This window comes from Drosophila yakuba, chromosome 3L, assembly GCF_016746365.2.
Source record: "Drosophila yakuba strain Tai18E2 chromosome 3L, Prin_Dyak_Tai18E2_2.1, whole genome shotgun sequence".
Classification (NCBI taxonomy): Eukaryota; Metazoa; Arthropoda; class Insecta; order Diptera; family Drosophilidae; genus Drosophila; species Drosophila yakuba.
The window spans coordinates 20,242,601-20,267,804 of NC_052529.2; the positions used below are offsets into that span (position 1 = coordinate 20,242,601).

General features: G+C 43.5%; 9 protein-coding genes and 1 long non-coding RNA gene across 12 annotated transcripts; 3 read left to right on the top strand and 7 right to left on the bottom strand.

The window, feature by feature from the left end:
- LOC6539734 (DNA primase large subunit) lies at positions 1-1,728 on the top strand. Its single transcript, XM_002086582.4, has one exon. It carries the CDS (start codon positions 56-58, stop codon positions 1,655-1,657), a length of 1,602 nt encoding a protein of 533 aa, XP_002086618.1. The 5' UTR covers positions 1-55; the 3' UTR covers positions 1,658-1,728.
- On the bottom strand, positions 1,727-3,140 carry LOC6534805 (vitellogenin-1). 2 transcript variants are annotated; one of them, XM_002095441.4, is made up of 4 exons: positions 2,852-3,140; positions 2,524-2,783; positions 2,336-2,471; positions 1,727-2,278 (listed from the first exon to the last, which is right to left on the bottom strand). In XM_002095441.4, exons 1-4 carry the CDS (start codon positions 3,045-3,047, stop codon positions 1,740-1,742), a joined length of 1,131 nt encoding a protein of 376 aa, XP_002095477.1. In that variant the 5' UTR covers positions 3,048-3,140; the 3' UTR covers positions 1,727-1,739. The 2 variants fall into 2 exon arrangements, with proteins under 2 accessions (XP_002095477.1, XP_015050842.1); XM_015195356.3 differs by having other exon boundaries at positions 1,727-2,471.
- Positions 3,141-3,224: 84 nt separating this feature from the next.
- Positions 3,225-4,747, bottom strand: LOC6534806 (DNA/RNA-binding protein KIN17). The gene is made up of 2 exons (XM_002095442.3): positions 3,684-4,747; positions 3,225-3,619 (listed from the first exon to the last, which is right to left on the bottom strand). The coding sequence occupies exons 1-2, from the start codon at positions 4,653-4,655 to the stop codon at positions 3,419-3,421; spliced, it is 1,173 nt and encodes a 390-aa protein (XP_002095478.1). The 5' UTR covers positions 4,656-4,747; the 3' UTR covers positions 3,225-3,418.
- A 143-nt stretch (positions 4,748-4,890) lies between these two features.
- Positions 4,891-8,078, bottom strand: LOC6534807 (cysteine sulfinic acid decarboxylase). The gene is made up of 5 exons (XM_015195357.2): positions 7,687-8,078; positions 7,158-7,609; positions 6,570-6,757; positions 5,272-6,247; positions 4,891-5,207 (listed from the first exon to the last, which is right to left on the bottom strand). Exons 2-5 carry the CDS (start codon positions 7,335-7,337, stop codon positions 5,019-5,021), a joined length of 1,533 nt encoding a protein of 510 aa, XP_015050843.1. The 5' UTR covers positions 7,338-7,609; positions 7,687-8,078; the 3' UTR covers positions 4,891-5,018.
- Positions 8,079-8,220: 142 nt separating this feature from the next.
- LOC6534808 (eukaryotic peptide chain release factor subunit 1) lies at positions 8,221-13,021 on the bottom strand. 2 transcript variants are annotated; one of them, XM_015195360.2, is made up of 8 exons: positions 12,964-13,020; positions 12,130-12,392; positions 10,836-11,011; positions 10,303-10,772; positions 10,085-10,240; positions 9,815-10,012; positions 9,606-9,753; positions 8,221-8,542 (listed from the first exon to the last, which is right to left on the bottom strand). In XM_015195360.2, exons 2-8 carry the CDS (start codon positions 12,213-12,215, stop codon positions 8,460-8,462), a joined length of 1,317 nt encoding a protein of 438 aa, XP_015050846.1. In that variant the 5' UTR covers positions 12,216-12,392; positions 12,964-13,020; the 3' UTR covers positions 8,221-8,459. The 2 variants fall into 2 exon arrangements, with proteins under 2 accessions (XP_015050846.1, XP_039229718.1); XM_039373784.1 differs by lacking the exon at positions 8,221-8,542 and adding an exon at positions 8,785-9,424 and having other exon boundaries at positions 12,964-13,021.
- Positions 13,022-13,399: 378 nt separating this feature from the next.
- Positions 13,400-15,349, top strand: LOC6534809 (retinoblastoma-binding protein 5 homolog). Its single transcript, XM_002095445.3, has 7 exons — positions 13,400-13,468; positions 13,526-13,746; positions 13,801-14,007; positions 14,067-14,248; positions 14,302-14,421; positions 14,481-15,109; positions 15,170-15,349. The coding sequence occupies exons 1-7, from the start codon at positions 13,450-13,452 to the stop codon at positions 15,256-15,258; spliced, it is 1,467 nt and encodes a 488-aa protein (XP_002095481.1). The 5' UTR covers positions 13,400-13,449; the 3' UTR covers positions 15,259-15,349.
- Positions 15,350-16,153: 804 nt separating this feature from the next.
- LOC6534815 (serine protease inhibitor 77Ba) lies at positions 16,154-18,094 on the bottom strand. The gene is made up of 4 exons (XM_002095451.3): positions 17,642-18,094; positions 17,182-17,500; positions 16,770-17,123; positions 16,154-16,705 (listed from the first exon to the last, which is right to left on the bottom strand). The coding sequence occupies exons 1-4, from the start codon at positions 18,004-18,006 to the stop codon at positions 16,433-16,435; spliced, it is 1,311 nt and encodes a 436-aa protein (XP_002095487.2). The 5' UTR covers positions 18,007-18,094; the 3' UTR covers positions 16,154-16,432.
- Positions 18,095-18,174: 80 nt separating this feature from the next.
- On the top strand, positions 18,175-18,740 carry LOC122319570. The gene is made up of 2 exons (XR_006245177.1): positions 18,175-18,462; positions 18,539-18,740. It is a non-coding gene; the product is annotated as an uncharacterized LOC122319570 (long non-coding RNA).
- Positions 18,642-21,494, bottom strand: LOC6534816 (serine protease inhibitor 77Ba). The gene is made up of 5 exons (XM_002095452.4): positions 20,975-21,494; positions 19,783-20,212; positions 19,452-19,722; positions 19,026-19,394; positions 18,642-18,966 (listed from the first exon to the last, which is right to left on the bottom strand). Exons 1-5 carry the CDS (start codon positions 20,988-20,990, stop codon positions 18,700-18,702), a joined length of 1,353 nt encoding a protein of 450 aa, XP_002095488.4. The 5' UTR covers positions 20,991-21,494; the 3' UTR covers positions 18,642-18,699.
- A 712-nt stretch (positions 21,495-22,206) lies between these two features.
- On the bottom strand, positions 22,207-25,119 carry LOC6534817 (alpha-soluble NSF attachment protein). The gene is made up of 4 exons (XM_039373785.2): positions 24,889-25,119; positions 23,847-24,162; positions 23,469-23,789; positions 22,207-23,369 (listed from the first exon to the last, which is right to left on the bottom strand). Exons 1-4 carry the CDS (start codon positions 24,978-24,980, stop codon positions 23,220-23,222), a joined length of 879 nt encoding a protein of 292 aa, XP_039229719.1. The 5' UTR covers positions 24,981-25,119; the 3' UTR covers positions 22,207-23,219.
- Between the last annotated feature and the right edge of the window lie 85 nt (positions 25,120-25,204).

Here is a 25,204-nt window from a genome sequence, read left to right on the forward strand (position 1 = left end):
CCAAAACAACAAACCTTCCTTCCATAAATTGTAAATTACTTCAACGCGACGCACGATGGAATTTGGTTTGAAAAAACGCGCGAGACATGAGGTCAAGGTGGAGGTGGACAGCTTGGAGACCAAGTATCCGCATAACGTCCTGCTGTACCACTATCCGCCGACGGAGGACGTGCACATCGACGAATTTGAGGAGTTGGCTCTGGAGCGCTTGCGCCTTCTCCGCATCTTGGATCGCGCAAGCACCCGGCATCCTCGCCTGCTCTCAGATGAATGGAAGGAAAACGTGAGTGCGGATCTAACCCGCGAAGGACTGCGCAGCTATCTAAGGCTATGCTCCCCCGGTGGAAGCACCAAGCACGAGGCAGACATCCAGACCCGCAGGCGGGACTATCTTTCGCACTTCATCCTGCGGCTGGCCTACTGTCGCTCGGAGGACCTGGCGCGCTGGTTTGTGGCCCGCGAAATGGAGCTTTTCCGGTACAAATTCGCCGCACTTAGCAGCGCCGAGGTAAAGCAGTTTCTTGAGGCCAACGGCTTCGAGATTCATCCCCTCACCGAGGCCCAGAAGGACGAAGTCAAGGACGGCCTGTACGAGAGCACGGCGGGCCAGAGTGTTGCTAAGATCGAGCTGTTAGACTTCTACAAGGTGCCCTTCACCCAGGTGCTGGATCTGGTGCGAGGACGTCGCTGCTACTTAAAGGCTGGCTTCGCCTATGTAAACACCCACGACCTGGTGTCCCTAGTGGGCACCAAGCAGCAGGACGAGATCGAGCAGGGCCTGCAGGCTGCTAAGACTATGGTGGAGGATGTAGAAGCCGACGAGCGCATCTCCCGCACGCTTAAAGCTCTACATAACTCTTATACCGGCAGGGATTACACCGTATGTCGGGATGCAGCGATTCCCATCGAGTCCCTCGATCAGCTCTCCAAGACCTCCATGCCTTTGTGCATGCGTATGTGCCACGAGCACATTCGCGCCCAGCATCACATAAAACATAACGGCCGAATGCAATACGGCCTGTTTATGAAAGGAATTGGTGTGACGCTGGAGGATTCACTGCGCTTCTGGCGCGAAGAGTTTACCAAAAAAATGGATGCGGATAAGTTCGCACGGGGCTACGAGTACAATATTTACCATAACTACGGAAAGAAGGGTTCAATGGTCAACTACACACCCTACTCGTGCGCCAAGATCATAAAGGATGCGACGGGGCCGGGCGATTGCCACGGTTGTCCGTATAAGTTCATGGACCAGGGATCGTTGAAATCCAAGCTGTCTTCTTATGGTCTGTCAGCCAGCGCCGTCGATGAGGTGATGTTCTTTGTGTCCCGCGGGCACTATCAAATCGCATGTGGAAAGTACTTCCAACTTACCCACAATTCATCCGTCGAGCCGACCATCAATCACCCCAACAACTACTTCGAGGAGAGCCAGATAACAATGGGCAACCGACAGAAGCGCACCAATGGTCCTGCTCTCCCTAAGGCCAGAATCCGTCCGGATATCAAGGGCCATGGGGATCGGTCCATGCTGATGGGCGAGGATGACGATGAGTTGTGGCGAATTGCGGAAACCCAAGAGCGCATCATGCAGAGCCAAAAGGACATATCAGAGGCCTTTAATGATGATCTAGATCTTACGCAAATCGATTACTAATCGTTGTACAACATAAATTAACTAAGGTTTATATATAAGCATCGTTAATAAGATAAATTAGAGATATTCTATGTTGCGAATTTTACTTTTGGCACAGATAGCACGTTTTTAATCTATGATCAATAGTATCCCTTGAGTTTCGGCCGTAAGGGGGCCAACCATTAACATCTACGTAGTACATGCCCCTGGCTTGCGGATTCATTTTATAGCCCATCGGAGAAACTATGCCAGCAGAACAATCCCGTTTTCTGAGCTTATCCCAAGAAGCGCACTTGTTGCCCATGAAGTTTTTCTCCTGGTGTGGATATGCGCTCTCGGCGAAATACTCAACCGCTCTGGTATGGGAGCACCCGATGGTTAGGCAGCCCGGCTGGATGGGATGTGCTCCGCCGGGATAGAAGTCCACATCCCCAAGGGGTCCACGCTTGGCCAAAATACCAATGTTAGTGTGGATTATGTCCACCAGCTTGGCATCTCCACGCGTCAGTCCTGGCAGGACATTTTCCCGCCTGAAACACGGCTTGGCCGGATCCAAGCCAGTTATCCTGGGGATAAGTTTTCCCGTAAGTTTCTTAAAAGTCCGACCAGCTGTGCCCATAATGTGAGCTCCAAGTGAATGTCCTACAAAGAAATCGGAACCAGAATTTATAGAAACTAGGTATTCTTTTATGAACCCACCAATCAAGTGGATATTTCGAAGTGGGGTCAGCTCTATAAGGTGGGTCAGACCAACTCCAATATGCTCGCCAATTAAATCCGTGTTTAGCGCCGACCAAGAGTAGAAGGTGTCCACATAGTCAGCTGCATCTACAATCTTAGAAGAAAGCTTTAGATATATACTTTCAAAATTGGTCCAGTGGACGAACCACAAAATTCACATCGCCACGACACATGAATGCCTTGGAGATCATTGAAATGGCCGAGGATTCGTTTACGGTGTTGGTCCATCCGGTGGCCAGAACTACCACCTTACGTCCTTTGCTGAACCTAGAATGCTTCCACAACTTCGAGGCCTCCAGCAGAGGAACACTGTAGTTCTGGCAGGGCGTCATGTACTGAAAATGCATCTTCCTAATGTCCGGAGTGATTTGCGGAGGGATTCTGTCCATAAAAAGGGTGGAAGAACCTGGCAGTCAGTTCACAATAAAATACAGATGTTTTTTTTTTTCAATAAACACATGATTTTATCCTTACACACAGCATCCATTACGTTGGAGGCCAATTCAAGTGGAGCAGCTGTGAGTATGTTCGCCTTAATGGTAGCGATGTCAGTCAAAAGTCGGGGCACTGCGTCCCACCAACTTCCCGTCGACCTGCCCTCTTGATCTGCAGCTATATCTCGCAATGCTCCGAGTCGCAGGAGGATAACAATAACACACAGAATCCGCATATCCCGAGTATGCACTTTACTACACCGATGCTGAAACTAGTTTAAGTTTTGCAAGTATGAGAATTATCGCTAGTCAATTGGCTATTGTTCGGTGGTTTTATTGTTCCCAAACTGAAATTGTTTACATACACATACCCACTGAAATATTCCTACACTGAGTAAATGAGAGTGTTCTAGTTATTCATTAAAAAGCTATGTTTTATTAACCCAAATGTTGAGTAGGCCAAGTTTAAGTAACGAACTTCTGATGTGCAGATTTTTGTTTAGTTCGCTGTCAGCCTTTCTCCGAAATGGTTAAAAAAAAGTTTCAACTTATGTATCAAAGTAGCTTAAAAAGGTACATCTATAGATCTTAACTTAGAAAATTATGACTAAGCGCCATACAGTTTTGATATATCTTCGTATTGCACGTTGTCTACAATTCTGCCTTTAAGGGGACCGTGCAATATCTCCACGCTGACTGAATATTTACGCTCGTCCAGTTTCCTTAGCAGAGCCTCGGATCCGCGATAAGCGCCATTAACCACCATAACAGGTTTGTCCAAAGCGGGGATTACCGTCTCCAAATGGGCCTGGAAAATAAAACCTTGGGTAAATATTCATTATAAGCTGTACTTGGTTGGTTTGCCATCTTACTTGATCCACTTTTAGCTTTTCCCCAGTGTCCAAGAACTTGATTTTGGCTTGATATTTGTCTATTACGTCTTGGACAACCGCTTTTTGTTTGAAGAACTTGTCGCCCATGGATTTCGAAATAAATTTAACCACAATATTCTTGTGCAGCCAGTAGTCCTTGCGATTTGCACGCTCCTTTTTGCTTTCCTCCTGCTTGATAATCTCGTCCAGCACTGACCGGGTTTGGCTGTCTCCAGCCACGGATTTTGGTTTTTTGAACACTTTTTCCTCAACTTCAGAGGCTGGTCGCTTGCTTAGAGCGGATTTCCCTAGCACAGTGTCAGGCTGGAACTTTTTCTCAAGGCGAATATCAAGCTTAAGTGGTTCGTTCTCTTCGCGCTTTAGCTCGGTGAACTTCTCTTGTCCTTCGTCGTCCTCGCCGTCTTTCGCCTTGGCTTTTTTAATCTGCTGCTCAATGAAGTCGGCCATGCGCTCCTCATCGTCCTTCTCCATCTTCTCCTTGCGATCAGCCTTCGCCTGGCGTTCCATGGCCTCTGGACTGCGATCTATGTAGGTGACGAACCAGCCCTTCTCCGTCTCATCCGCTACCACTTGGCCAGTCCGGCCAAGCCACTTCACATAGTCGGACAGGGTGAGCCACCGCGTGGCGTTCATGTGGATGTGCTCCTTGTGAGCAATGTACTCCTGGTAGATCTTGTTGGCACTGGTTCGCTTCGTGCCAAACCGCCGGCGCAGCAGCTCCATGTAGCCGTCGGAAAACTCCTTGCTGAAGCTGTGCAGGAACTTGCCAGGATTATCCGCAAAGAGGAGCAACTGGCGCTGGTGGGACTCGCTCATCGTGTGGCACTTGAAGCCGTTTTCATCTCGGCACTGCTTCTCGCACATCTGGCAGTACCAGCGCAGCTTCTGCAGGCCCTTCGACTTCATCTTGTTGGCCAGGTACTTGGGCGTACCCACCTCGGCGCGACCCATCTTAACGTCTTTTGATTTGTCCGGTTTTACAAATAATTTCGCAACAAAAACGGATTGTTTTGATCTCACGTCTATGTATGACCGTGCTGGGGTACTTTAAGAATACCCATGACCTTTATCGATAGTTATGGCGGGTAATTGGTGTGACCAGGTTTTTATTATTAGTTTTTGGCGGTAGAAAACAAATTTTTAAAATTTATCATTAATTTGATGAAAGTAATTTAAAGTATTGCAGTTTTAAATGGGTTAACATAATAAAGGCGTTTTTATTTATCACAAAGTAAAACCTTCAATGAAATACATACTTGTAATACGACATTTTCATTAATTAGCTTACTTCATATGAACAATCGAAATCTACTATCAAAGGACAATTTTTTCTCCCAATCTCTCTATTTCATCTAAAATGAAGTCCAACTCTTCGCTTTTCAGGATGGGGAAACAAGTAAAGACCATGCGGAAAAAGTTACCCAGATTTTTTGCTTTAAGAGGAGAGTAACCGATCATCAAAGTGCCACTGTGGGCCATTTGCTCCTTTATTTTCGGTGCCACCTTTCAAAAAGGATGTAAAAAGGTGAGTTTAAATGGTCTATCAAAACAATTCTCATTAACTTACAGTGTAAAGTCGATTCCACCATTCAGGGGTTTCTTCCTGGCTGGACACCCTCATTGATTTCGGAATGAACCAAAAGCACACATTGGAGTACTCGTGCTCCTGGAGCACCAATCTAAAACGATCTCCCCGCTGACGCAGCTTGCCTTCCAGCAATCTGGCGGTTTGGATGGCGTGGTCCACCATGAGTCCATACTTTCCATATCCTCGAGCTTTAAGCATTAGCCAGAACTTGAAGGCGTCGATCTTCCGGCCGCACTGGACACTCTTGTTTCCCGTATCGTAGGACACATCATAAAACTTATCCTGCTGGAACAAGTAGTTCACCTCGGTGCTGTTGCACTTTTCCAGCAAACGGCCAGATTCCCTGGTTAAGAACAGCGAACACTGCAACGGAGCACCGACGGTTTTGTGCGGATTCCACGAAAAAGAGTTCGCCCGCTCGAGGCCGGCAATTAGCGATCGGTTCTTGGTGGAGAGCAGTGAAGCCCCTCCCAAACAGGCGTCCACGTGAAGCCACAGACCATGTCGTTCCGCCACATCCGCTGCACCATTGATATCATCAAAAGCACCCAGTACAGTGGTGCCCGCAGTACAGTTGACAAAAAACGGTTGTCCACCTCGGGCCTTTGACTCTGCGATCTTCGCCTCCAGGTCGTCCAGTAGCATCTGACCCCGCTCATTGGTCCTCACAGACACACAGTTATCGCTGCCCAATCCCAGCCAGTTGGCCGCCTTCACGAAGCTATAGTGCGATTCGTCGGAGGTAAAGAGCACCAATGGTCGCATCCCAAACATTCCAGATGTCTTTACCTCAGGAGCGATCTTGTAGCGGGCCAGAACCATTCCGTACATGTTGGAGGTGGAGCCTCCGGGCGCAAAGATGCCATCGCCTTCCTTGTATCCTGCCAACTTGCAGATGGTCGAGATGACTTCAGTTTCAATCAGGCTAAACACGGGTGCAACTTCGTAGGTGTATCTAAAGTAGAAGTTTATAAATAAAATATCTTGTCCAGATGTATGTATATATTCTGGTAGTAATATGATGATATTACACAAAGTTAAGGTGATCTAATCTAAATAATTGATAACTTGCTATGATAATTTATGAACTGTTTTTAACCTTATTCAAATAAATCGGGAGGGGGTTATGAAATATAGCACTTTGCTATCTCCATTACATTAGCACAATTATCTGTACGTTGAACCCCGCCGCCACTTGTAGATTGGAATACAAGATGCAATCAGCGCTCGCTCATATAGACACATGTGCGGAATGCGGATTAATGCTGCGGACTTACGTGCTGCCGTTCATGGCCTCGGTGATCAGGGCTCCTGCCAATCCAAACGGGTCCAGCTGCCCGAAGAGCTGATTGTGGAAGCGCCCGTGCGAGGTTTTCACGGAGTAATGGATCACCTGCCGGCACAGCTCCTCGATCTCGGCGAGCGAGCAGTTTTCCGTCTCCCGAACCTTCAGATTAATCAGTTCCTGGAAATGATGGTGCAAAATCATGTATTCATTGTTATGAAAAAGGGACTCCGATGACATAATATATTTTAAAAACGTTTTCTGTTGAATATCACACCTAGCAAAGGTGTTTTCTCACGGGTATTGATCAGAGTAATATAACCTATAACCAAAAGAAACCAATCACAATCTATAAGAAAACAAACAATTTAACTACAATTAATCAGGCAATTAAAACTATCAGATACCTAGGCATAAGTATGCTCAATCGGGAAGTACTGCTGTCCATTGAATCAACCATAACACAATTGCTACAACTGCCGCCAAGTGGTCAAGTTTCGAATTGAACTCTTCTCATAATCAGTTTGCTTGCTATCTCCACATCGGCAGACGCCGCATCGTCTATGACTTGTTCACTTACCTTTAGTCTGTCTGGCTGCAAAAAGGGGACTATCTTCTGCTTACCCCATTTCTGGGGATCCACGCAGAAGGTGTCCTCCTCCTGGAGCAGGTGGAATACGTTCTCCAGGATATTCCAGTCCTCCATGAGGCCATCGCGAATCTGCTCCACAGTCTCTGTTCGATCCACTGATTCAGCCATATCTCTTGGTAAAAGTTTCCGTATCTCAATTAGCCAGTAAAAAACCGATTATTCTGGGCTTTCGAGATCCGAACCTCATTCGTCGGCGATTCAATTAGAAGTGCCCGGTCCGACTGCAGCTGATTGTGTTTTAACGTTCTCTTGATCAAATTCTCATTAAGTTGTAAACCCTCGTCTTTGCTCGCACTCAAATGGAAGTACAAATGATCGGAGTAAAATACACATACCAGTACAGCTCCGCACTTGTGCTCATTAGAGTGAACCTTATTTCACTACGAAAGCAAAATAAAATAACTTGGTCAAGTCAGCTAATTGGAAGCCTAACACTGTTGAACTTTGCTAAGCTTACTTTTTGGAATTCTCGTTGTAATGATTTCGTAACTTGCCTTACAGAATCTCGAATGTGCAGCTCTTCTATTTACGAATATTAAACGAGTACAGATACTCAGAAACTAGTTTCAGCTCACCAGATGTATCTATCCGATTCTTAGATGCAAATGAAGCGCAATACAAGTGCTAGTGCTTGTACTTGTTGTCGGTCACGTGCATCGACAACTAATCAATTGGGAATCTCGTAGTAAACTATTTCCAGTGTGCCTGCAAATAGAAAGTACAAAATGACATGCCCATTTCACTTTGCTTTCATTGCTGTACTGGTAGTTCTCCGAGTGGCCACCAGCATTTTTTTTTAACCAGAAGATTCCAGGGTCGGAATTTTATCTGCGTTAAGTACAAATCCCGTACTCAAATTCTTATAGAATGATAAAAACAAACAAATACAATTCTTATAGCAAACAAAGCGTATTGTCTATCTATCGGATTTATGAAGAAACAATTGTTTAACAAGAATTGTAGTCGCTCGGAAAACATTAACAAATTATAATTTTGTTCACGTAAAACGGTAGCATTTTAATATGTATTCCTCGATTTAACATTATATCGTTTGTATTTATATGCATTATTTTAAATTTTACTTTTTTCGCCAACAACGTTAAAATGGAAGAAGGTTTGTGTGTTTTTTCGTATTATTAAAATATTCTATTTGATTTTCCTGGTTTTATGTAGTTGCAATTCAGCTTGCGGTCGACGGTAGTTGCAAATTCATTTCTAAAGAAACATTTTCTAGTAGTCATCTAGATCAAAGCCGTCATTGTCCAAATCATCGAGCTGCATACTCTGGAAGTCCACCTTGTAACGTAAGATACCTGCAGAGGGACAAATGATTGAATTTAATCAAAATGGAAAACAAAACTTATTGGGAACATAAGCAGATATTGAATAATAAATGAAATGGAAAACACAAAAGTCACAACACAGATAATTCAACTTATACGAAATCAACTGAACATCAGAATCTCACCTTCTTTGTTTCTATTTAGCTTTTCATACACTAATTAATATATCGACCCCTGGTTTTACTTCGCGACTGAATATAAACACACATTCATATATGTGTGGTGTTTTTATTCTGGTTTAATTTTTATTACAATTTTATGGATTAGATTTGTATACTTTCTTATAACACTCGGTTGTAATTTGAATAGGGGAAATGCAGATACGTTCGAAAGTGGCATGTTCACCGAAGATCTTTTGCTCCTAAAACCGCAGTCAAAATTGCACCAGATGAACGGAGAATGCGCTAATACCCCTTTTATATGACAGTTGAATTACGAATTACGAGTACGAAATACGAATTTAATTTGCAGCTTAAAATTTACCTCGCACTCGGTTCAGCCTGGTGCACGACTAATTAAAAAATTTGGTAAAACGTATAGGTACATATCTAGATACACGCTGATCTGATCGACAAGGAAATGCACCATCCGACTGATGAGGGACCCTATTGGTGATAAATATTGAACGGCTACGCTGAACATAGGTAAAACTATGTGGCAAGTAAATTGGTTCCTAATCAATTTGAACGTTTTGCTTTACGAGGTTTCCCAAAAAGTACTGGTTTATTATGTATGTAACGCATAATCGACACCCGTTCGCAGCCCACCAGGCTTAATAGTCATCGAGATCGACGTCCTCCAGCGGCTCATCGGCCTGTAGGGATTGGAAATCTACTTTATAGCGCAAAATGCCTACATATCGAATTGAAATACCAATTTAGAATTAGACATTTACATTATAGCGTTGACGACCGTGTGAAAGCAGCATGAGGGAAGAGGAATGGATATAATTGCAGCATTTGTTTAGTACGATATCAATTTACAACTAGCCAGCCATTCTGTGGTATAAAAATGGTTGAGTGCTAAAACTTACCGCCGATTCCACCGAAACCTCGCACGAACTGACTTCCCTCCTGGGACTTATCCGTGATAATCTCCAGTGTGGCGCCGAACATTTTGTAGTTGTTTGCCAGCCATTCCAGCAGCGGCTGAGACTCAATCAGCTCCATTTCTACCCCGCTCTGTTCAATTAAATTCCCAATTAGCATGCGGACTAAAATAGTTTTTAATTTATGCGCTCACCTCCTTGTCAGTGAAGTGCGACTTGTCCTTTTCTTGCTCGGGCGTCAAATGTAATACTGTCGTTGACGTCGAGTTGGCATGATTCTTGAGAACATAACGTTGAATATCCAGATTCTCCCAACAAATGAGGGTCTCCACAGAGCCAAGTTCCAGTGCCCGCAGAGTGTCCTCCACGCCGAAACAGTATTTGCCAGTATCCTAAAAAATATAGTAAGCATTGGATGTGGTTTTTACCTTAAAAATGCTTTAGAACTCGCTTGAGTAACTCACCTGAGAAATTTCATCAAAGTAACGACCAATGAGTTTCTTCTCCTGTATGAATTTTACGTTCTGCAATGATTCGGCTGCCAGTTCAATGGCCTGGTTAAAACCGTTTTCCCCACCATAAGACACGTCCACCAGCTTGATGACTTTTGATTGCAAACGCTGAAAAAAATTCAAGCCTAAGACATAGGGGCATTAAGGGAAATAGGGTAACTTCCACTTACAGGATCGAACATATCAGACTGACTAAGTTCAGTCTTGAAGTCCGCACTACCTGCCAGGATGAGTCCGGCAATGTTGGGCTTGTCGTTCGTGATGAAGAGCTGGGTGGCCACCTCGGCGACCTTCCGCACGTAGTTGTGGCGCTTCTCCATACGCAGACGGGCGAAACGAAGGGCGGACTGACCACCACGACCGTGCTTTTTCGGCAGATCGACGGTAAACTTGTGGAGCACCTCGCGGGTATTGCCCTGAAGGGTACCGAACAGCGCTCCATTACCGTCCATCACGATGAATCCGAATTTGTTGTCGTCGGCGAGCAGGGCAGTGAGGGCCTCCGTGTGGAACTTGTTGTCGCAGAGGTAGAGCGACGTGTTGATGGGCTTGAATGGCTCGAAGTCTATGTTCACCTTCTTCTCCTTGCCCTCCTCTGTGACTATTGTGCCGCAGTAGATGACCAAACCGTTGGGAGGCACTGAAATTGAGCAGATGGAACGGATTAGATTATGATCGTGTGGAATTTCTAAGCTGAGCTTACCTTTGGTGTATAATTTGAGTCTGTGCTGTACCGACGTAATGGCACCAAGGACGGACAGACGATTTACACGCGACTTGATATTCGACGCCGTTCCAAACTCATCGGCCAACATTTTGCTGACGCGCGAGATTTGATCCTTTGGCGGAATAATCAAAGAAATCATGCTGGTTCCATTGCTGCAAGAAAACCAAACAAGGAAGAAAGTGAGTCGCAGAAATGAAAAACAGTGCTTCATAGCAACAGTGCTACAAAAACGTATATTCACAAGACAGATGCATATAAGTAACCTACTTAAAGTTATTTAAATTTTGTCGCATTTTAAGCTTGACATTTAGCTATTGGACTACATTTTTGAAAATGCTCTTTAGTTTCTAAAGTTTCCATACACGTTACTTTTAATTGGCATGTGTTAAGTGAAAAATGTAATTGCAAAATGTAATAGAAAATATATATTTTTTTTAAATTTTCAGGCTCTTTACGCGTTTGTCTCTCAAACTCATTTCTCATTCGGTGTAATACTATATAGATGTGCCGAATCGCAATTTGTATATATCGTTAAAATGTATAATACAACTATGACTAAGGAAACAAATTAAAAGAAACAGTACCTAAATAACAAGTATTTATATTTATTTCTCATTTGGCTGAAAACCAATAGAAAGATAGCTGTGCAAAGCGAATCCCAATTGGCAACAGTCGCCAACTCCAATTGGAAGATTTGTTATGTTGGCTCCAATTGTGGCGCATATTGACAAAAAGATATATATGTAAATAGTGGATATGCTCCTGCGGCTGTCGCTCCATTTGCTGACCTTGTTTCCCACACTGAAGCGGTGTAAAGCGGTAAGGACCGGGTCAAGGGAGTGAGCGAGAGGAAGGGGTCCACAAAGCTTGGCCCATTTCGGGGCAAAAACACAAACACACACACACACATGCACGCATACGCACAACGGCCACGAGGCGATTACTCACTCACTCCTCTCTCTTTCTCTCAATCAGTCTAGTTTGAACTGATAAAAACTCGACAAAAACGTGTTGCTCGTATGCAAAGAAGAGATGGAGAGCGGCGGGGGATCGTGCTAAGATTGAAAACAATGTAAAGGAGATTCACACGGCGACAACAAGGAAAGGTGGTTGTACTTGCTGCTTCCCCACGTCCCCACCCACACCCACTTCCAGTACGCCCACTTCCACCCCCGTTGTTGTTGTTTTCGTGCCATGTATTGTGTATACCACACACACGTACACAAATCGGATGGGGCAGAAGGACATTTATATCATTGATAACACTCACCCACGGGCCATTTCCAGGCTCTTGATGAGCTTCTTGATTTTCCAGATCTCGACATTGCGATCGGCAGACGTTTCCTCGCCAGACATTTTGCTCGTTGCTTGCTTTATTTACCCTTCCTCTCCCAGAGAGCGTGCTTACGTGCAAGAGTGTGTGTGTGTGGGATGGGGATTGAGAATTTGGGCTCCTGAATCCTTCGCTTAGATCCTCTGCTGGTCGTATTCACATACACGTTCTTCCTTTTAACGTGGCTGGCGATGAATACACTGCAACGATTAAAAATGTTTTTAAATAATCGTGTACACACTAACACACGCACACAGAGTACATAAGGGGGAAAGCTAAGAACAGGAGTGGAGTGGAAAGCACAAGCAGAGCGCGAGCACCGTAATTGCATACTACTTTGTTCGCGCTCGCTCTCTCTCGTTCTCTCGCTGTCAAACTGGAAAGCTGGAAACCACGAATCGAATTTGAAAAACAATTCGAAACCAAATGTTTATTTGGCATTAAAGGCCCGCACTTTTATTGTGAACGAAATTCGAAACTGGGTTATTTCATTTTTTCACTCTAACCGTTAAGCTTTCGAAGGGAGTGAGCGAGAGAGAGCCAGCAAAAAATTGGCAACGAGAGGGAGAGCGAGCGAGAGGGGGCGATTGCTCCAAAGGTGACGTTGACACAATCGAGTGCCACGGACGAAACGTCTGCGAAATAGCTTAATTCGAAATGTTTGCCTTCTCCAATTAGAGCGCTTATTATGATGCTCGGTGTCTGCTTGCAAATTCACAATTCGGGCTTGGTTACAATTGGCGAATACATCTGCATAAATTTTTCACATACAACGTGCACAGAGCTCAAAAAATAGAGGTGCCCAAACTCCGATGACGCTATCGATATCTAAAAATAGTAAACTATCGTCGATACAATTGCTTGCGACAGAGATAACACCATCGCACTTAAAGCTCATTAATTACTAGATAATTGGATAAACAAATGATCAATGCCGCTTAAAATGTACTATTCAACGCTGCAACTAAATTGAACAATTTTATATGTTTACCTATTAAAATATATAATTTCACTTATAACATTACCATAACTTGTTCTATTAATACTAAAAAATGTATAACACCAATGCAGATGATTGCTTTCGAATAACTTAATATAGTATACGAATATACATTTTCCCAACTTTCCTTCAAAGAGTATAACCTTAACTATCGAATAACCGTTTTATGTTACGCTTTTCCTTTTTAACATAAAATGTTATAGCAGTTCCGTGTGAATGGCAGCTGCCATTTTTGAAGAAGAAGATAGTAAACAAAAATGAATTTGGAGCTGCTAGGTGAGATTGCCGCTAAATTCTAATGTTTATGTAGAAAATAATTCCCGCTTTATTAAGAATCATTTGGACAGAACTACCCGGAGGAGTTTGATGGCTCCCTGGATTGCATTTCGTTGGCCGTGACGTGTGCCTTTAACAAATACGGAACCCTTTTGGCCGTAGGATGCAATGATGGTCGCATCGTAATCTGGGATTTTCTGACGCGGGGCATTGCCAAGATTATTTCGGCACATGTGCATCCCGTTTGCAGTCTCAGTTGGACCAGGAATGGTCACAAGGTAGGCCCTTACTTGCCGTATTTCATAGCCTCTACATCTTCCAATCCACTCCAGTTACTTTCAGCTTCCACGGATAACAACGTGTGCATTTGGGATGTGCTTACCGGCGAACTAGAACAAAAATACAGGTTCCCTTCGCCTGTGCTGAAAGTCCAGTTCGATCCGCGAAATGACAACCGACTTTTGGTCTGCCCCATGCGATATGCCGCCGTTCTGGTAGAGGTCGGCGGAACTCACCGTTGCCTGCCCTTGGATTCCGATGTGGGTTTGCACATCGAATACTCAGCGTGATTTTCATTGAAATCTTTGTTCCTCACCAGGGTGATTTGAACATCGTGGCTTCATTCGATCGCAGAGGCAAACACATCTACACAGGCAACGCCAAAGGAAAAATACTCGTGCTAGATGTTGAAACCTTTGAGGTGGTCGCCAGTTTTCGCATTATTGTAGGCACCTCAAGTGCAACGGCTGTAAAAAGTATCGAGTTTGCGAGGCGGGGAGAGTAGGTAGTTATACGAAATCAGGACTTCATTACGTAACAAATGTATCTTTCAGCGCCTTTCTTATTAACACCTCAGACCGAGTTATTCGTGTTTATGACTCAAAAGAAATTATCACTCTAGGCAAAGACGGTGAACCGGAACCTATACAAAAGCTGCAGGACTTGGTTAATAAGTAAGATGTGAATCGTTCTAAAGGAAACCCTTTAATTAATTAATGCCAATTCCATCTAGAACCACCTGGAAAAAGTGCTGCTTCTCCGGTGATGGGGAGTACATATGCGCTGGCAGTGCTCGCCAGCATGCTCTTTACATTTGGGAAAAGTCTATTGGTAACCTGGTGAAGATCCTGCACGGCACCAAGGGTGAGCTTCTCTTGGACGTGGTTTGGCATCCTGTGCGGCCTATCATTGCTAGCATCAGCTCCGGCCTGGTATCAATTTGGGCCCAAAATCAAGTGGAAAACTGGTCTGCCTTTGCACCAGATTTTAAGGAATTAGATGAAAACGTAGAGTACGAGGAGCGAGAGTCAGAGTTCGATATTGCGGACGAAGACAAGTCTGTGGATCTGAACGCAGACGCGCAACAGGACGAGGAAATTGAGGTGGACGTGCAGAAAGTGGAGCCGGTGGCTGCCTTTTGCTCCTCGGACGAGGAGGGCGAGGACGAAAATGCCCTACAGTTTCTGCCCATGGCACCGGAAGTGGAGGATCCCGAGGATGGCTGGGCTGGTCAAGACGGACTGGAGCCTAGTGCAGTTATGCTCAGCTCTGAACCACATGACTATGAGGACGACATATTGGCTTCCAAGCGACGACGCATGCAGCTCTATGATGTCAGCTTACCTGATGCACCCACTGATGGTATAGTCAACAATCAAAGCTTCAACTGACACTTTAACCATCATTAACTGCTTATTACAGAAACGCACCCCCTAATTTCTAGCAAGGCCAGCAAAGATAAACAACAGCCCGTGGGTGGCAAAAAGGCTACCGGACGTACAAAAAAATAAACATCATTCGACTTTGCGTAATCGTTCTCTTTGTATATAAATAAAGGCTCGCTCGTGTCGCAAATCAGCCAAACATAATCGGCGAAAAGTAGGCCAGATTTCATCTCCCCAATCAAGTACACGAATGGTTTGTTGAGCAGGATTTGAAATTCCGCCATTCTGCTGATCATCAAATTGGCTTTGATGACCATATATTGACTTTTTTATCATTGAACAAATCTTAAACGCCCATTCATGTAGTTTATGGTGGATCACTGTTCTTTTTTTCCTATTAATATGTGATACGTAATAATATACGGAAACATTATATCTCCGGATGGTATCCCAGTAGCTTCTCTTGATCGAATACTTATTGTATGTTTACACGGCCTGAAGGCAACCGACCTCAACTCCCGATGATAAACAGGAGACGCAATCAATTAACAAGCCATTCACCTAATCTCATTAGTGCATTATTTTTACTGTCTTGATTAAGGTATTGGTTTCTCGCCTTAGAGAACGCACGAAATGCTTCATCCTCGACATTGATTCGCAGGGTATGACGCAGCTGGTCGTAGGTTTCCCCCGATGATTCCTCGTAGAGCAGCACCAGGAGAGAACACGCGGAGTACTTGTTGGCAATCTGAGGATCGATCGATGTGCGGTGGAGGAGATCGAGGAAAAAATCCTCAAATCCTTGCAAGATCTTTTTGCAGGACCAGGCTTTTTGCTCCTTTGCCATGAAAATGACAATGAAGTATAACAGGGTTTGGTTTAGATAACAAGACAAATTTTTTCTGGCTCATTTGGTTGCTAAAACTATACTGTTATATTCTAAACTATTATAAACTTTAACTCTATATATTGAAAGCCATGCGCTCTGACCAAACAGCACCACACAAATCAGCAAAATCAATTTTCAGCTCGGGCACATGACTTTAATATTTCAACTTGAGCATCGTTGTTGCTTGCATTATTGACTATATTATTCGAATGGTATTATCTTCCTGTGCATGCGGTTTTATCTTACAAGATTACTAGTGCCTAAAGTTCTCGGTTGCCAATTATCTGTCATGCAAAGTTCTATCGATATACGAATAGCATTTTGGACACATCCACTGCAACGCCCACAAATTTCAAAGGCGTTTAATTCTTTGTCAGAGATAAAAGCAATTCATTTCATGTTTTTTTTTCACTACTTGACGTCACCTTTCTGGAAGACTCCGGCGTGGATGAGCAGGTTGTATGATCTTTTTAAGACAAGGTATATGAAGGGCCTGTTCATATGGAACTGAGCCTTGATGTTCTTTTTGCCAGAAGATTTTCGCGGCACTGCACCCTCTTCATTTACGACGATCCGGGCGTAATGGTCGCAGTTCGAGAGGAACACTTTTCTAATATCATACGCGCTTATCAGCATGCGGCTAATATTTGCCCTATAGCTGTGTTCCAGATCCTTTATTCCAACCTTTAAATGATGTTCAATAAGACGCAAAGTTGGCAGTTGAGAGGCAGTTTGGACTTTTACGTACCGCGGGTAGGGAATGTCTGAGTTCAAATCGGGAGTTTGTATCAATCCTGGGAAGCTTGACTTCTACTTCAGATTCATTATTGGAAGCCTCCAGCTCCCTTAAGATGGGCTGCAATCCCAGGGCCTTCAAATTGCCTAGCATCAGGCCAACTCCATTGCCTCGCTTTGGCAGGATCACTATCATTACTAGGTCCCCTTCATAAAAGGGTAGCTCCAGGACATCAGCTTGCAGATCCTTTACATTTTTGGCATAGGCAAACTTCCCTGTTTGCACCATCATGTGCACTTTACCTGCTGGCGAGCCGTCGTCGTTGTAAAACTGTTCCACTTTCGTCTGGCTCTTATCGAATGAGAACTGGAAATAAGCCATATGTATTAAGTGGAATGTGGGCGAGGATAAGTCTTTGTCTCACCCTCCACTTGGCATTGAAGTAGTTAGCAGAAATCGCTAGCAGAGGGTTTGAATACGTGAAAGAACGAGTGGTATAAGAACTATTGATAAAGTTTGAAGTGCCCAATCTGACATCTTCGTTGATTTTATTAATTGTTGTTGAACTTTGCAAATTTACTGCGCCTGGCCGGCCTAAAATGTCAATAAGGAAGAACAAATCATATATATTTTCTGGATCGCCCTCAAGGACTATACTATAGTATCCGTGCACAAATTCTATATTTTTCTTGTCGTAGTAAACGTAACGCATCGAATGAATACTTGAGTCATTGGTTTGGGAACTAGAGTGCAAAGAAAAAGCCATACAAAACATGAGAATTAAATCGTGTCACATATTCTAATAGATTATAGTAGATACATCTATGTACACTTTCTGGAATGCACCAGCTGCACAGATGAAAATATTAGGCATTATTACTCACCGGTGAAAAACACGTACAGCCGAGTACCACTCGCGCAGTTCAGGATACTCGACATAAATCCCCAGAGCATCTTGCAGCTCGTCGAAGGTCTCTCCAACTGCTGCCTCGTGGAATACAAGCATAAGTGACCACACGGAAAATGGCGCCATCACAAAGTTGTTCAGGTTTGATTTGCCGAGTTCCACCTGCATTAGGTTGAAGCCAAAGTGCTGCATTCTGGTCGTCATGTTTTGTATTTCAGCCTTCACATCATCCAAATGGTCAGTTGGGGTCATCATTGTGGTCGTCGTAGCAGGGTTATTTCCACAGTCATGGGCCAACAGACTGAGCACGTTGCCGAGAAGCACCAGGAATCCTAGCTTCATATTGTCGGCGATCGTAAGATTTGTATTAGACTCTTCGAATCACCAACAGAGTCAGTTGCAACTTGATTGGCCAACAATCCAAGTACGTAGCCGAAAAGCACTAGAAATCCGAGCTTTATATTGTTTGCGATCGCAATATTTATTCTCTTAATTTGTGCAATGCCATATTCCAGGCCACGTCGTCTTAATTTTTATGTTCCATTTCTATTGCACGTTCCGTGCATTTTTTATACCAGCCTCTCGTAGATTTACAACTATCCGTCTGTCCGGATAAACGGCGAGATTTCGGGTTGACACTAAAGTATATATATAGTAGTATATGGTGCTTATAAGCAAGCAAACGCTACTATGCGGTTGTCACGCCCTCTTTTACGCCCACAAGCCGGTAAAAACTGGCCCTCATTTCTGAAAAATGATAGCATTGCACCACGAAATGCCAACTCCTGTAGTGACATGGTAAAAAGTTTTTCTCGATCGTAAATATTCTTTAATTCTCTATTATTGTGATATGTTTTATTCGATATTTTCAAAGATTATTAAAGCAGCAAGAGGGAGCTTTGGAGAGATGCACTACGGCAGGCCAACTAGGCCGTCGCTACGCCTGATTCATCCAAGGGTCCGTAATGAAAACACCCTTTTAGTCTTAACGTAACGTGTTTATTGTGGTATGTGAATGAAGTCTAAGTCGGATCCTTAGGCCGCCTTGGGATTCCGCACTTGTCCGGCGAAGAGTAGCAGTCCGGTTTCCTTTTCCACGATCATGTACTGGAAGGGCCGGTTCAGCTGGAACTTGGGCGGTGTGGCCTTGTTGGACAGCGCTGCCTCCGTGACAGCTCCCGCCGTGGTTCCCTGCTCGTCCACGATGATCTTGGTCGAGTGGACGACCAGCTTGGCAAACAAGCCGGACGACATCCGGCTTAGGTTGGCATTGTTCTCGTCAAACAGATCGCGAATGCCCATCTGGAATCGAAATGTATTTCAAATATTAAGGTCCAGATTAGATTTAGAAGTTCTCCCACCTCGATAAGGACTTCCTTAAGAGTGAAATCTGTGGAAGTGACAAACTTGGGCATCATGACCTCCACTTCGTTGTCCTCGGAGGCCCTTTTCCGGAATGCCGCCAGTCGCTGGAGGATGGGCCGTAGTCCCAGGGTCTTCAGATTGTTGGCCACGTCGTTTAGCTTGAATCCGCGCTTGGGCAGCACCACGATCATCGCCAGACGGTCCTGGGTGCCGTAGGGCAGCTCCAGCACATAGCCGTCCAAACCCTCTACGTTGGTGACGTAGGCGAAGTTCGCTTCCTGCACCATCATGGGAATCTTTCCAATGACCTCGCCGTTCTCGCTGTAGAAGGGTTCCTCCCTTGTCAGCGTTTTGTTAAAGGGAAACTGCAAGCGAAAAGGATATTCGAAAAGATTTATAAAGTAGAAAGGTTTATCTCCCACCTTCCATTGGCCCTTGAAGTACAGAGAGGACAGCAGAAACATCTTCGCTCCATATATATCCTGTGGCAGAATGGTATAGGGAATAAGACCGCGGGTCGTGCGATTTGTGTCCTCGTTAATTTGGACCACGGAATCCGGGCTATAGAAGTCCACTTCCTTTGGCTGCACATTGTAGTTCTGAATGGCAACGCGGTAGTTGTCCTTGATGTGATACCCCTTGCTGGTGTAAATGGCCTGCAGGGTGGCCACTTCGATGGTGGAAGTGGTGATGCTTAAGAAGGAAGAGGGTCATAAATATGCGATCCATAAATACGTAATTCATTTAACTCACTTCAGAAATGAGCTCCACACCTTGTAGGCTCCTCGCAGCTTTTCATCCTCGACATCGATCCGCAGGCCTTTTTTCAACTGGTTGTAGGTCTCTCCCTCGGATCCCTCGTATAAAAGTACCAGGAGTGACCAGACGGAGAAGGGCGATATCATGAAATCCCTGTTGGCCTTCTCCACCTCGACGGAAATGCGCTGTAGGAGATCGAGGGCGAAGTCCTGGACCCCCTGCGAAATGCTGAGCAGGACATCCGTATCAAAGTTGCTTCTCATGGTCTGAATATGGCTGACTCCGCCTTGAAAAGCCGTGGGAGCTGTGAAAGCGGTAAGGGGATTGCCCACTGAAAGCTGGAGGGGCACTTGGTTGTTTTGAGGATCCGCCGAGCACAGGAAGATAGTTCCTAAAAGGAGTGGAATGCATACCACCACGCAATCTGGATGCATATGTATATTAGAACGTTTGTATGATTTTATTGTCACATAATTATATCCTTTACTCGTGGAGTAAAATTGCATGCAGATTCCATGGAATTATACATTTGTATTGATTTGCAGAAAAACTTTTTGCGACGCCCACACTTTTGAAAAATGTTTTGATATTTTTTCATTTTTTATTAGTCTTTTAAATTTCTCTCGATTAGCCACGCCCACTGCACCGCTCACAAACCGCCAACTTCTGTCAGTGTTGAAATGTCTCGTTCGCACTACAGCGTTCTCTCTTGATTTCAAATACTATAAAGACAGGTTACAATTCGCTTTAAATAATCATTTGGCACTGTTTTCCGTATTTTGAAATCCAACCGTCGACCTTCGGATTACTTTTCTAAAATCCAAGTCTAATCTACATAGTAGCCATGTTGACCAGGAACTTCTAATGATTTTAATTAACAATTTAATTTTGAAAAGCTCCCTGAAAATCTGATATAGATACTTTCGGTCTAATCAAATCTAACGAAATTCAAAAGGCATGTACATAACTCCCAGATGCGTAAAAATAAGCATTTTCCAATTGATAGCGATGATCCATTGACGACCTCATGCATATGTTTGTACGTAATAAAAAATGTATATGTGTACATATGTATGTATTGGCTGTGTACGCTCGAGTACTTGTAAATATTAAATCAGTTTATTGATTGCCTTTAAAACAACAGTCACTGGGAAATATTCCATAATTAATTGGCTACGAAGCTTACCTGGCATTTTAACCATTTTGAGGCTGGGATCGGGAATTGGTTCAAGCCTCGCTTATCAGACCTTCAGGCAGGGGTTTTAATATTTTATTATTAATTGTGCACACAAATGAATCACACTTTTGCGTAACCATGTGGGTGTGCATCAATTATTGAGAGGTTTTTAAACCTTTTATTGAGGTATTTTGGGGTTTTTCGTTGTTGACAAAGCGACGTTTATATAGACACTGTTGTTGGTCGGTGTTATTCGAAAACCGGAATGCACTGGGAATTCCACAGATATACAAATACACAGCCGCCAGGAGACTATACGTATAGATGGGTGTTCGCGTATGGCTTTGGCGTTTATATAGTTCTATTTATTTATTTCAATTTCTGGACCCAGCTACTGATGCTTTTTTTTGCCAAGAACTCGATGGCAAATCGATCCCGAAGGCACAACAATGAGACTCACAAGTTCCCAAAACAATATGATCTTAACACACGAGCATCAGCTGAGTGACTGAATGACTGAGTGTGCTCCATCTACAATCCAGAGCCCCGTACTGACATGGTCCCATACTGACATCCCATCCCACCTCCAGCACTCAGAGAGCCCGACTCCAAATCAGTTTAGATTCGGATTCGGATTCAGATGCGAGAGAACTACGGCGAGAGAACTGCTGTATTGATATGGGCAGACCTCTGTCTGCCGCTCTTGACAATGAGATTCGCGAAATCAGGTGGAATCACTACTATGTGCTTATTCGTTGTGCGGACTGATACAGAAACTGGTTGAAATGCGGGGTAACTCCAGTCGCACTTTTCGATGTGAAACTGTTCCGTAGATTCCATCGAGCTGTGCTTGAAGCCAAGATGTTTTTTAAGGTAACTACATGCTACAACTATTCAAATGTATACGCAATATGGTAAGCCCATGGATGATTAAGGTGGTAATAAACAAAAGTTATTTGTATGGTACCTGCAACTCAATAGTAATTTATATCAATTTATAATAATAAAAAGACCAATACAATTACTTGAGTGGAAGTTTGAGCTTGCCATCTCATATCCCTAATATCCCTATCCGAACAAATCTTATGTTTCCCAACTGTCGTATAGCTCAAAAAAAATATAGTTTTCTCCCAAGGCACAGGTGCAAACTATAAATATAATAGGCAGGCGATATATATTTTGCTGGACTGGTGGTGCGTATATTAAGAAAAATATCTGGATACGAAGACAGGATGACAGGATTAATCCAAGCATTAACTTTATTAAAGTATTTTAATTGGAAATATCTGTGGCAATGCATGCATAGAGGCATTGCCAGGATCTTTGCATTAGTATTAATTAAATGTGTGGGGGTTTCAGTGGTGTTGTGTGTTACCTGGATATATTCATTCAATAAATTGATTTATTTATTCATGTTTTTTATTCGGCCTCAGCGACCGCGTAATCTTCGCAACTTCGTCGTATTTTCATTTTTTGGATTATAATTCGCATCGTACATGTTTATAGTTAGTTGATCTACTAAACATCGTTAAAATTTTGCGAGATGGAATTTTTTATAAATGTGACCCTCAAGTATTTATTAGAATTCCGTGTACTCTTTTGGATATTTATCGGGGTAATCGTTAATGTTTACTTGGACATATAATTTATTCGTAGGTTGTGTATATGAGTACAGTCTAACCTGTATATTTCATTTTATTTCTGTGCACTAAATGGAATTACAATTGGTTTAAAATTCATATTCGCTACCAGGGACTCTTTAGTTAATCTCAAAATTATCTAACACAGTACACACATAGAATGAAAGTTATCAATTTATTTATAGTAGTGGATACGGATTTCTATAGGGTAATTTACGCATCCAAATGAAACACCAGCTTACTTACTGATTGGCTACTTACACAAATAACAAGATTAATGCAAAAACAGACAAACATAACACCTCTAATCACTCCACATTAGAAATAATAAAGTTTTTATAGAATAGAGTAGCGCAATGTGAGCTTCGGCTTCTGCTGATTTCTTCATTCGTTGCACAAGCGTTAAATTAAACTCAGGAATACGGGTATATGGACTATTCAATAAGTTTAATTCACGCGTTTAAGCAGGCCGTCTTTTGGGTGTTTTCAGGTTAAGCAATGCAACACGTTTAATAATTTTCTTTTAGTTATATATAGGTAGATTAATATCCGAACCGAATAAAGCATTTAATAAATGTGTACGCGATTTTATCAGAAAGTTTAATTGATTTTGTTTATCGCAGATCGGGATCCTCGTCCGCAGCCTTCTTGATCCGCAGTAAGATAGTTGTGTACCACTGATCCAGCCGGGAGATGCTGTCGTAATCCTTGACGGCCTCTGTAAATCCCTCGATATTCTGTTCCTCTAGATGCTCGCACAACACCTGTAATTCAATATTAAAATATTTTTAATAATGAGCAAGAGCTACAAAAACCAAAGACGACCCAGGCGAAAAAGGTAACTAAACCAAATTGAAACGCACCTTGATGAGCTTGAACTCCCTCGAGTCCTGGAATGCTGGGTACTGCTGCGCATACTTTTCTATGGCATGCTGGGCGTTCAGGAGGTCCACACTCAGGTGGCATAGAGCGGCCCTGAAGAAGTACTCCTTGGCACTGTACTTGAGCAAAGAGCTTTCCAGCGAGGAGGCCGCTACCTGCTCGTATATAGATATTGCTTTCTCGTAATCCTCCAGTTGGGCGGCATACTGGGCCACCTTCAGCATGCACTTGTTGGCCGAACTGACCGACTCTTCGCCCTTGAAGTAATCAGCCGCCTGCTCGTAGTGCTGAATAGACTTGGCCTGCAAGGAATCGCCTATTAATATGTAATAAGCCTTGAGGTGCACACGCGAACCCACCAGAGTATTGGGATCACTCTCGTACATCTCGGCGATGCTTTGGTGATGTTTGGCAGCCATCGTGAACCGTCCCATATCCGTGTAGATGTCGATGGACTTCATCAGGCAGTTGACTGCGCTCTCCACGTCCACCTTCTTATAGCAGTTGGAGGCGTCCACGTAGCAGGTTCCGGCATCGTGCCGACTTCCAGCCCGCGCATGGAGAGTTGCTGCCTCGCAGAAGCACTCGCCTGCCTTTGTCCAGTTCTTGGACATCTTGAACATGTTGCCAGCCCGCTGGTAGCACTCGATGGCGTCCTCCACCTTATTGGACCCTCTGGAAATGTGGATATCGATTAGTAAAGCCTGATCTGTGCATCCAAAGCTCTAGAACACTAACATGATTTTTATATGATTTTCTTAATATTTGTATTTATATGATTTTTTTTATTTGGACTTTAGTAAGTATTCCAGCATCGTATAGTATAAGCTTGGATTTCTTTCTAGATGGTGCGCAAAAACAAAAAGAATTGTAAACTACTTTTAAACAATTTAAAGTTCTCCAGCTTTTAATACTTTAATCAAACTAACGTAGATAGCAAGTACGAACTGGAGTTCCAAGAGAAATAATAAAGAATTTATTTCTGTTAACCAACCTGGGGTCCTATCTACATATATAATTTCTTTGTTGCGTTTTCTACGATTGCTAAACTGTTTTACACTATGATTCATCAAAACAAATGTTGTTTTGTGATAATGTTTTGCATTATGGATGGCTTATTAATATATTCCACACTTTTTGTAGTTCATATCTGAAACGTATTATGTGTAAGTCGAACTTTTGTGTTATTTGGTTTCTGAGTGGAGGCGTAGAGTCCACAACTGCGTATAGGTGTTATGGTGACCAGGTGTATATACACATAAATGGAATGGTACTACGAAATCGCGAACTATTAGCGTTGTACCTGGAGCATCTGGGGAAGTGGAAGTAGCTAGTTAGGCTAGACCAGACACTGCTCTTTTCCCCACTCCCCCAGCACTTGAGAATTTCTTTGATACGAACCCGAACAGTGATCCCAGAAAGCCCTTCTGCTGGGTCAACTTCTTCTCCGCCTCGGCCATCAGCTGGAGCGCCTTCTGTTCGTTGTCTCCCATGTCGAGGATTTATGTCCGCTGCGGCACTAATTGCATCTAAATTGAAGACTTATTCGGCTTTTCAGCGAGTGTGACGTATTGGAATCTTTTTTCGAAGAAATAAAATCAATATGCTGACTTGGTGTGACCGCAGAACTGGGCCAGTGTTACCATCTCTTAGCATATGCCAATAGCACTTTCCAGTGTTGTAAAGTGCAAGGGCCGTAACGTTTTTTTTGTTCAAA

What these genes read in the sequence shown, in the direction of transcription:
- LOC6534809 (XM_002095445.3), top strand. An exon ending in GGACCAGGAATGGTCACAAG is followed by an intron (nt 13,747 to 13,800) that starts GTAGGCCCTTAC and finishes AATCCACTCCAG; the next exon opens with TTACTTTCAGCTTCCACGGA. An exon ending in GCCTGCCCTTGGATTCCGAT is followed by an intron (nt 14,008 to 14,066) that starts GTGGGTTTGCAC and finishes GTTCCTCACCAG; the next exon opens with GGTGATTTGAACATCGTGGC.
- LOC6534805 (XM_015195356.3), bottom strand. Translation starts at nt 3,047, where the DNA reads ATGCGGATTCTGTGTGTTATTGTTATCCTCCTGCGACTCGGAGCATTG. An exon ending in CAACGTAATGGATGCTGTGT is followed by an intron (nt 2,784 to 2,851) that starts GTAAGGATAAAA and finishes ACTGACTGCCAG; the next exon opens with GTTCTTCCACCCTTTTTATG. An exon ending in GTGGCGATGTGAATTTTGTG is followed by an intron (nt 2,472 to 2,523) that starts GTTCGTCCACTG and finishes CTTTCTTCTAAG; the next exon opens with ATTGTAGATGCAGCTGACTA.
- LOC6534815 (XM_002095451.3), bottom strand. Translation starts at nt 18,006, where the DNA reads ATGAAGCTAGGATTCCTGGTGCTTCTCGGCAACGTGCTCAGTCTGTTG. An exon ending in GCTGTACGTGTTTTTCACCG is followed by an intron (nt 17,501 to 17,641) that starts GTGAGTAATAAT and finishes TTTGCACTCTAG; the next exon opens with TTCCCAAACCAATGACTCAA. An exon ending in TCAGACATTCCCTACCCGCG is followed by an intron (nt 16,706 to 16,769) that starts GTACGTAAAAGT and finishes CATCATTTAAAG; the next exon opens with GTTGGAATAAAGGATCTGGA.
- LOC6534806 (XM_002095442.3), bottom strand. Translation starts at nt 4,655, where the DNA reads ATGGGTCGCGCCGAGGTGGGTACGCCCAAGTACCTGGCCAACAAGATG. An exon ending in AAAAGCTAAAAGTGGATCAA is followed by an intron (nt 3,620 to 3,683) that starts GTAAGATGGCAA and finishes TTTATTTTCCAG; the next exon opens with GCCCATTTGGAGACGGTAAT.
- LOC6534807 (XM_015195357.2), bottom strand. Translation starts at nt 7,337, where the DNA reads ATGGCTGAATCAGTGGATCGAACAGAGACTGTGGAGCAGATTCGCGAT. An exon ending in TGCAGCCAGACAGACTAAAG is followed by an intron (nt 6,758 to 7,157) that starts GTAAGTGAACAA and finishes CATCATTTCCAG; the next exon opens with GAACTGATTAATCTGAAGGT. An exon ending in GGTGGAATCGACTTTACACT is followed by an intron (nt 5,208 to 5,271) that starts GTAAGTTAATGA and finishes CCTTTTTGAAAG; the next exon opens with GTGGCACCGAAAATAAAGGA.
- LOC6534808 (XM_015195360.2), bottom strand. Translation starts at nt 12,215, where the DNA reads ATGTCTGGCGAGGAAACGTCTGCCGATCGCAATGTCGAGATCTGGAAA. An exon ending in AGCCTGGAAATGGCCCGTGG is followed by an intron (nt 11,012 to 12,129) that starts GTGAGTGTTATC and finishes GTTTTCTTGCAG; the next exon opens with CAATGGAACCAGCATGATTT. An exon ending in AGGTTTCGGTGGAATCGGCG is followed by an intron (nt 8,543 to 9,605) that starts GTAAGTTTTAGC and finishes GTCCCTCTGCAG; the next exon opens with GTATCTTACGTTACAAGGTG.
- LOC6534816 (XM_002095452.4), bottom strand. An exon ending in GTGTGGAGCTCATTTCTGAA is followed by an intron (nt 19,723 to 19,782) that starts GTGAGTTAAATG and finishes TTCCTTCTTAAG; the next exon opens with CATCACCACTTCCACCATCG. An exon ending in TTAAGGAAGTCCTTATCGAG is followed by an intron (nt 18,967 to 19,025) that starts GTGGGAGAACTT and finishes TTTCGATTCCAG; the next exon opens with ATGGGCATTCGCGATCTGTT.
- LOC6539734 (XM_002086582.4), top strand. Translation starts at nt 56, where the DNA reads ATGGAATTTGGTTTGAAAAAACGCGCGAGACATGAGGTCAAGGTGGAG.
- LOC6534817 (XM_039373785.2), bottom strand. Translation starts at nt 24,980, where the DNA reads ATGGGAGACAACGAACAGAAGGCGCTCCAGCTGATGGCCGAGGCGGAG. An exon ending in AGAGTGATCCCAATACTCTG is followed by an intron (nt 23,790 to 23,846) that starts GTGGGTTCGCGT and finishes GATTCCTTGCAG; the next exon opens with GCCAAGTCTATTCAGCACTA. An exon ending in GGGAGTTCAAGCTCATCAAG is followed by an intron (nt 23,370 to 23,468) that starts GTGCGTTTCAAT and finishes ATTGAATTACAG; the next exon opens with GTGTTGTGCGAGCATCTAGA.